The sequence below is a fragment of the Acinonyx jubatus genome, chromosome B2 (genome assembly GCF_027475565.1).
Source record: "Acinonyx jubatus isolate Ajub_Pintada_27869175 chromosome B2, VMU_Ajub_asm_v1.0, whole genome shotgun sequence".
Classification (NCBI taxonomy): Eukaryota; Metazoa; Chordata; class Mammalia; order Carnivora; family Felidae; genus Acinonyx; species Acinonyx jubatus.
The window spans coordinates 119005510-119014829 of record NC_069385.1 but is presented as its reverse complement, the minus strand read 5'-3'; the positions used below and the strand labels follow the sequence as shown (position 1 = coordinate 119014829).

Here is a 9320-nt window from a genome sequence, read left to right as displayed (position 1 = left end):
CAAAGCACAAGTATCTAGGATTATAGTCTCCCTTCTGGAGATTTGATTTAATCCTCATTATTTGAATATCTCTTCCTTAGAAATGACCCTTTAATCTGTACTCTTAAGTGGTTCTCTCTTCCCTTCTGAGATCTAGCTTGTATCTATAATGACATCTCTCTTCAAACTGAACAATTTATTATCTTTCTCCCTGTGGATTTCCCTTCTATGATTGGTGTTTTCATGTTATCAGTTATCAAATACCAAATTGGAGTCATCTTGAGTTTCTCCATGTCACATATATTCAGTTTGTTGTCCAAGTCAGTTCATTTCTCTTTTGAAATGTTCTCACATCTGTTCCTTTCATTTTATTCTTATTGCCTCCAAATGAGTTAGGTTGTTGCCTTTTTCTGGCTGTATTACTACAATAGTCTTCTAACTGATCTCTGAGTCTCCTTTCTGTTGTCTAACCCACCAGATTACTCTTTCTGAAAGACAGCTCAGCTTATACCTTTGCCTATCAAATAATGGAATAAAAGCTCAAGTCCCCCTAGAACTCTAGTTTCTTATTCTCACCCTGTTTTCTTTTAATACCCTCAGTTTTATATCACCCCCCCATTTGTCATAGTTTTTACTATGCTAATATTTTTACTTAAAATTTTTTTAATTGACTCACCTTTTAACTTAATCTCATCTTAATTTGTAATTCCAAAAATCATGGGTTTGATGGGTTGGATATACATTTGTTAATTCACATAAAAGTAAATATTAAATATTAATATTAAAATGATTACTCGGGGCCAGCTGAAATCATCTACATCAGCAGGGTCCTCATCTCCCTTTGTGTCTTTTTCCTTGGGGAAATTTATTGCACACAGATTCTCTGCTCTACTCTCTGCCTTTAAAATAGACTTTCCATATTCTAAACTTTTACTTTTTTTCTCTCACTTCCTTTCCCAGTCAATTCAATTTAGTAAACATTGTGGTAAGCACTGAGGGTGGAGAGCATGGTAAGATATAGATCTTCCTTCAAGGAGTTTATACTCTAGTAATGGAGTTACTAATACAAGGGGCCTCAAGCGACATACAAACCCTATCCATCTTCTTTTGATGCCCAGCTCAAATTCTACTGCCTGTGAAAATCTTTCATGTATTATCCCTATCCAAAGCGATTTTCCTCTTCTGAATTCTTTCTTATTGTATTTACTGCTCTGAATCATTTTAAAAATATTTATATATTTTAAATGTTTTTAATGTTCTTATTTATCTACTTGATAAAGATATTTTTGCATGCCTTTATGGATATCAAACTTAGTAGGGGCCAAGTAAATAGCTATTTGGTTAGACAGGGAAATACCACACTTCTTTGAGAAAAATAACTCTACATTGCTTTAATCAGAGTTTTAATTAATTTTTACTTAATTGTATTTTCCCAGCAATGGTTCATAATGAACATACATTTTGAAAACTTGTGTTTGGAAACTGAAGTTTGAGACAGAGATGTAAATAGAAGCAATCTCTGAAAGATCTTCTTCCAGATTACAAGCAAAGGAGCAGAAAATTTGTGACTAAAGAGAATGTAAGGAGTGTATCATTCTAACCTACATCATAGAAGACTGGGAGCTAGTTTTGAAGTTTATGTGTTAGAGCAAAATTATTCAATTCTGTTTTTTTAGTTTATGAAATCTAGTGTTATTTTTTCTTTAGTGTGATCTTTTTTTTTTACTGCCCATTTTCTTTCCATAACCTTCTTTTGGGTCTATGTTCTTCTTGTCCTCTTTACCCACTTTTTTTTTTGTCCTTTTTTTTTCATAGAATCTCCTTTTATATCCTCTATCTTGTCTTCATCTTCCTCCTTGGACTTGTCCTCTGTCTTGTCTGGATCTCCCTCGTCCTTGTCCTCTGTCTTGTTTTCCTCTTCTTCCTTGTCTTCATTCTCACCTTCCCTTATGTCCCCATTTCCCTTCTTGTCCCTATCCTCTGTCATGTCTTTATCTCCAATATTGCCCATGTCCTCTGTCTTGTCCTCATTTCCCTCCTTGTACTTGTCCTCTGTCTGGTCTTCATCTCTCTTGTCCCTATCCTCTATCTTGTCTTCATATCCATTATTGCCCATGTCCCCTATCTTGTCTCCATCTCTCTCCTTGTCCTCATTCTCACCTTGCTCTATGTTCTCATCTCCCTTCTTGTCCCTGTCCTCTGTCTTGTCTTCCACTCCCTCCTTGTCCTTGTCCTCTATCTTGTCCTCATATCCTTTCTTATAGTTCTTTTTGTTTTTTTCCTCTTCCTTGTATTTTTTCTCCTTTAAGTCCTTGTCTTCCTTCTTGTCTTCATCTCCCTTCTTGTCTTCATCCTCCTTGTCCTCATCTCCCTTCTTTTCCATGTTCATCCTGTCTTCTTCTTCACCTTTATATTTTTCACCACCTCCTTCCATTGATTGGGCCTTATCTATTTCTTTTTCCTTATTCATGCCCTTCTTAGTATCTTTTCTTTTGTCCTTTGTTTCTCTTCTCTCTTCTTTACTCTGAGTTTTCTTAGGAAGCTCTTCAACTTTCACTCCAGTTTTCTGTTTTTGTCTCTTTTCATAGGTCTTCTCAAGGCTACTTACTCCTCGCTTCTGCTGCCACTTAGGACCACTCTGGCTATTTTGTAAAGGGACTCCCTGAATTATCAAATAAATATCCTGTTTTGGGGTCATATTCCTTGCTTCTCTAGTGCCACTTTTTACTTCTGATTTTGAATCTTCTTTCAAATTACCTGAAAATACAACAGATAATATAATAAAAGTGCATAATTCATTCATATCTTAGTTTTTCTCTATTGACATTTTTTGCTATCAAACACTTCTACTTTGTTTTAAGGTTGAGACAATAAATTTGTTCTCCCAATAATATAAAATTTGTGAAGGATACACATACAAAGGATCAGGAAAGAGGTTCTTGGAATACAGACTTTTCAGGAATTAAACCAAGAAAAGGAAAAATACAACACAAAGGAATTGGAAATTCCTCAATAGAACATGACTAGAGTGTATGATTAGAGATGTATGCTGAAAAGAAAAACTGTTTCTGAGAAAATTTATATTATTATATAATATTTATATGATTCCTTAAGGAAGCTCCACCTCCCTTTGAGTGATAAAGAGAATTACTAAGCCAGCAATTTGAGAGACAATGAGGCTGGAACTTTCCTTAGCTATCTCATATGTTTTCAGGAACTCTGCTTTAAAAGTGATTTAGAGATAGTAGCATTACTTAAGGTGGCAAAACAGTTGGTTCTTGTAGTACCTGTGTCAATAAAAGGAATATTTATTGCTGTGTGATCCATAGCAAGCTAAAATTAATATTTTTATAGAAAGGAAAAATAGAGCACGATAACTTGTTTTATTGAAGTCCAGATTCCTTTGGTTAATCATTTCATTATTAACTTATCTTTTAATTGATTTTGAGTGTTTGTCTATATTAAGTTTCAATGCATCTTTCCATATTTAATCTAGAGAAAATAGGACAAGTAGTTACCAAAATATGATAGATAATATAATTTAAGCAAGTAATGAGAGTTAGGAGTCTCCCCAAATTGGGAATGGGTCAAGAGTTTAATGAGAGCCCATATATTATGCATCATAGTGGTAGCCCTTGGTAAGAGTACCAGATATTTGTCACTGGACACACAGATTTATTCAGTTGTTTCTGCCCACCTGTGTATGTACTCTTTAATTGGCTCTTCTCTTTGGCTGTAGTCTAGGTGGATGTTTTGAGTTTGGGTGTTGCATTATCTGTATTGGGCAACCCCCATCCACATTTCCCCCACTATCTATTCTATTAGTAAAGGAAAATTAACACTTGGGGAGCTGGGACACACAGCAGCTTAAAAGTTTTGGGAATCAATGATGTAATTTATGAAACTGGACAGGTGATGTTGAGGGTAAAGAGATGAGGGAGGATATTATGAAAGACATTTTCAACAGGGCTTCCAACCTGGATGGAATGTGGGAATTGTGGAATAGGCCTGTTGTTTTGAGAAGGCTTGTTAGACTGGATTCAGGATAACAGAGCAATCATTGGATGAGTTTAAAAATATTTGAGTTCTATTACTTATGTGGCCTTTGCCAGACACTTTTAATCTTTTTGTATTTCAACTTTTTTGTATGTACAATGGAGTTAAGAATACTGGCCTTGTTTACCTCATAGAGTTATGCAAGGACAATGTGAGAAAAAGCACATCGATGAGTTTTTAAAATTGCTAAAATAATACACAACAAATATATTTGAGGTTAACAACTCACAACACAAGAAGAAATTCTGTCAAACATAATACAGTGGCCTTTTAACTTAAAAACATTTCAGGGTTCTGTGTCCACAATATTGATTGGTATAATCATTTAAAAGTTTGAGTAATATTTCATTTATATAAACTCATAATTTTAAGCCGATGTCCTATTGATGAATATTATTTGCAAACTTTATTGTAAAAATGATGCGATAAGCCATCGAATACATATACCTTTGAAAAATTGTTCTTTTTTTTGAGAAAAAATCTATAAATATGTTAGTCAAAGTACATGCACATTTTATATTTTGAAACATATTGTCAGAAATATAAATACAACCAACCCCCCCAAAACATTATGCTTTGTAAATCTTTCCAATCTTTCACAAATAGCTTCTTTAAAAAGCTCTTATTTATTTGTATTTCTTTGATTAACTAGTATTTTTGGATTTAAAAAAATTTTTTTAATGTTTATTTATTGTTGAGAGACAGAGAGAGACAGAGCATAAGCATGGAAGGGGCAGAGAGAAGAGATACAGAATCCGAAGCAGGCTCCAGGCTCTGAGCTGTCAGCACAGAGCCCGATGTGGGTCTCGAACTCACAAACCGTAACATCATGCCCTGAGCCAAAGTCAGATGCTTAACCGACTGAGCCACCCAGGCGCCCTAATTTTGGATTTTTAGCATTCATTGTTTGATATATTTCCTGTACCTTTTGCTTTATTTCTTTTATTCCCCAGAGATCATTATATACTGAGGCTATAATATTTATATATTATATTTATCATGTAAATTATATTAAATATTAATAATGAATAAATTTTATACAATTATATTTATATTATATTTGTAATATTATATTAAGTTACATAACATTATTATGTTTACACTATTTATAATTTTTAGTGTTTATTTATTTTGTCTATTCATGATTTCTAACCATTTCTTTTTTTCTTCTTTAAAAATTTAATTTAATTTATTTTTTTAATTGACATCAAAGTTAATTAGCATATAGTGCAACAATGATTTCAGGAGTAGATTCCTTAATGCCTCCTACCCATTTAGCCCATCCCCCCTCCCACAACCCCTCCAGCAACCTCTGTTTGTTCTCTATATTTAAGAGTCTCATATGTTTTTGCTCCCCTCCCTGTTTCTATATTATTTTTGCTTCCCTTATCTTATGTTCATATGTTTTGTATCTTAAAGTCCTCATAAGAGTGAAGTCATATGATACTTGTCTTTCTCTGACTGGTTAATTTCACTTAGCATAATACCCTCTAGTTCAATCCATGTAGTTGCAAATGGCAAGATTTCATTCTTTCTGATTGCTGAGTAATACTCCATTGTTTATATATACCACATCTTCTTTATCCATTCATCTGTTGATGGGCATTTGGGGTCTTTCCATAATTTGGCTATTTTTGATAGTGCTGCTATAAACAGCAGTTGGGGTGCGTGTGCCCTTTGAAACAGCACACCTGTACCCCTTATAAATACCAAGTAGTGCAATTGAAGGGTCATAGGGTAGTTCTTTTTTTAATTTTTGGAGGAACTTTCATACTGTTTTCCAGAGTGGCTGCACCAGTTTGCATTCCCACCAGCAGTGCAAAAGAGATCCTCTTTCTCTGCATCCTTGCCAACATGTTGTTGCCTAAGTTAAAGTTAGCCATTCTGACAGGTGTGAGGTGGTATCTCATGGTGGTTTGATTTGTATTTCCCTGATGTTGAGTGATGTTGCGTGTTTTTTCACGTGTCGGTTGGTCATCTGGATGTCTTCTTTGGAGAAGAAGACGTCTATTCATGTCTTTTGCCCATTTCTTCACTGGATTGTTTGGTTTTTGGGTGTTGAGTTTTATAAGTTCTTTATAGATTTCAGATACTAACCCTTTATCTGATATGTCATTTGCAAATATCTTCTCCCATTATGTCGGTTGCCTTTTAGTTTTGCTGATTGTTTCCCTTGCTGTTCAGAAGCTTTTTATCTTGATGAGGTCCCAGTAGCTCATTTTTGTTTTTGTTTCCCTGCCTCCAGAAACGTGTTGAGTAAGAAATTGCTGTGGCCAAGGTCAAAGAGGTTTTTGCCTGCTTTCTCCTTGAGGATTTTGATGGTTTCCTGTCACGTTCAGGTCTTTCATCCATTTTCACTTAGTTTTGTATATGGTGTAAGAAAGTGGTCCAGGTTCATTTTTCTGCATGTCACTGTCCAGTTTTCCCAGGAAAACTTACTGAAGAGACTGTCTTTATTCCATTGGGTATTCTTTTCTGCTTTGTCAAAGATTAGTTGGCCATACATTTGTGGGTCCATTTATGGGCTCTCTATTCTGTTCCATTGATCTGAGTGTCTATTCCTGTGCCAGTACCATACTGTGTTGATGCTTACAGCTTTGTAACAGCTTGAAGTCTGGGATTGTGATGCCTCCAGCTTTGGTTTTCTTTTTCAAGATCGCTTTGGCTATTCGGGGTCTTTTCTGCTTCCATACACATTTTAGGATTATTTGTTCTAGCTCTGTGAAGAATGCTGGTGTTATTTTGATAGGGATTGCATTGAATATGTAGATTGCTTTGGGTACTATTGACATTGCAACAATTTTTGTCCTTCCTATCCAGGAGCATGGAAACTTTTTCCAATTTTTTGTGTCTTCTTCAATTTCTTTCATAAGATTTCTATAGTTTTCAGTGTACAGATTTTTCACCTCTTTGGTTAGATTTATTCCTAGGTAGTTTATGTTTTTTTGTGCAACTGTAAATGGAATGGATTCCTTGATTTCTCTTTCTGTCACTTCATTGATGGTGTATACGAATGCAACCAATTTCTGTGCATTGATTTTATATCCTGCAACTTTGCTGAATTTATGAATCAATTCTAGCAGTTTTTTGATGGAATCTTTTGGGTTTTCCATATAGAGTATCATGTCATCTGAGAAGAGTGAAAGTTTGACCTCCCCCTGGCCAATTTGAATGCCTTTTATTTCTTTGTGTTGTCTCATTGCAGAGGCTAAGGCTTCCAATACTATGTTGAATAACAGTGGCGAGAGTGGACATCCCTGTCTTGTTCCTGACCTTAGGGGAAAACTCTCAGTTTTTCCCCACTGAGGATGATATTAGTGTTGAGTCTTTCATATATGGCTTTTATGATCTCGAGGTATGATCCTTCTATCCCTACTTTCTTGAGGGGTTTTATCAAGAAAGTATTTTTTCATATGCTTTCTCTGCATCCATTGAGAGGATCATGTGGCTCTTTTCCTTTCTTTTATTGATGTGATGAATCACAGTAATTGTTTTGCAGATATTGAACCAATGCTGCATCCTAGGTGTAAATCCCACTTGGTCATGGTGAATAATTTTTTTAATGTATTGTTGGATCCTGTTGGTTAATATCTTGTTGAGGATTTTTGCATCCATGTTCATCAGGGAAATTGGTCGTTAGTTCTCCTTTTTATTGGGCTCTCTGGTTTTGGAATCAAGGTAATGGTGGCTTCATAGAAAGAGTTTGGAAGTTTTCCTTCCATTTCTATTTTTTTGGAACAGTTTCAAGAGAATAGGTGTTAGCTCTTCTTTTTTTAAAATATTTTTTAATGTTTATTTTTGACAGAGAGAGACAGAGCATGAGCAGGGGAGGGGCAAAGAGAGAGGGAGACAGAATCCAAAGCAGGCTCCAGGCTCTGAGCTGTCAGCACAGATCCCAACGCGGGACTCAAACTCACAGACCGTGAGATCATGACCTAAGCTGAAGTCAGATGCTCAACCGACTGAGCCACCCAGGAGCCCCAACTCTTCTTTAAATGTTTGGTAGAATTCCCCTGGAATGCCATCTGGCCCTGGACTTTTTTTTGGAAAGAATTTTGATTACTAATTCAATTTCTTTCCTGGTTATGGGTCTGTTCAAATTTTCTATTTCTTCCTGTTTCAGTTTTGGTAGTGTAAATGTTTCTAGGAATTTGTCCATTTCTTCCATATTGCCCATTTTATTGGCATATAGTTGCTCATAATATTCTTTTATTATTGTTTTTATTTCTGCTGTGTTGGTTGTGATCTCTCCTCTTTCATTCTTGATTTTATTTATTTGGGTTCTTTCCTTTTTCTTTTTGATCAAACTGGCTAGTGGTTTACCAATTTTGTTAATTCTTTCAAAGAACCACCTTCTGGTTTCACTGATCTGTTCTATTGTTTCTTGTTTTTTTGTTTTGATAGCTTATTTCTGCTATAATCTATATTATTTCCTGCCTTCTGCTTGTTTTGGCTTTTATTTGCTGTTCTTTTTCCAGCTCTTCAAGGTGTATGGTTAGGTTGTGTATCTGAGACCTTTCTTTATTTTTACGAAGGCCTGGATTGCTATATACTTCCCTCCTATGACCACCTTTGCTGAGTCCCAGAGGTTTTTGGCTGTGATGTTATCATTTTCATTGGCTTCCATATACTTTTTAATTTCCTCTTTAACTTCTTGGTTAGCCCATTCCTTCTTTAGTAGGATGTTCTTTAGTCTCCAAGTATTTTCTATGTTTCCAAATTTTCTTGTGGTTGATTTTGAGTTTCATAGTGTTGTGGTCTGAGAATATGCATGGTATGATCTTGATCTTTTTGTACTTGTTGAAGTCTGCTTTGTGTTCCAGTATGTGATCTATTCTGGAGAATGTTCCCTGTGCACTGGAGAAGAATGTATATTCCACAACTTTAGGATGAAATGTTCTGAATATATCTGTGAAGTCCATCTGGTCCAGGGTGTCCTTCAAAGCCATTGTTTCCTTTGTTGATTTTTTGTTTAGATGATGTGTCCATTGCTGTAAGTGGGTGTTGAAGTCCCCTACTATTATGGTATTATTATCAATGAGTTTATGTTTGTGATTAATTGACTTATGTATTTGGGTGCTTCTTATTTGGAGCATAAATGTTTACAATTGTTAAGTCTTGTTGGTGGTTAGACCCATTAATTATGATGTAATGCCCTTCTTCATCTCTTGTTACAGTCTTTATTTTGAAGTCTAGCTTGTCTGATATAAGTATGGCTACTCTGGCTTTCTTTTGTTGACCATTAGCATGATAGATGGTTCTCCATCCCCTTACTTTCAATCTGA

General features: G+C 35.3%; 1 protein-coding gene across 1 annotated transcript in view; it reads right to left on the bottom strand.

The window, feature by feature from the left end:
• Window positions 1-1331: 1331 nt before the first annotated feature.
• Window positions 1332-9320, bottom strand: part of LOC113598917 (uncharacterized) — a 42201-nt gene continuing 34212 nt past the window's right edge. The window contains exon 4 of the mRNA XM_053222980.1: window positions 1332-2736. Coding sequence (XP_053078955.1) covers window positions 1739-2736 — 998 coding nt within the window. The 3' untranslated portion in view covers window positions 1332-1738. The remainder of the gene's footprint in view (window positions 2737-9320) is intronic.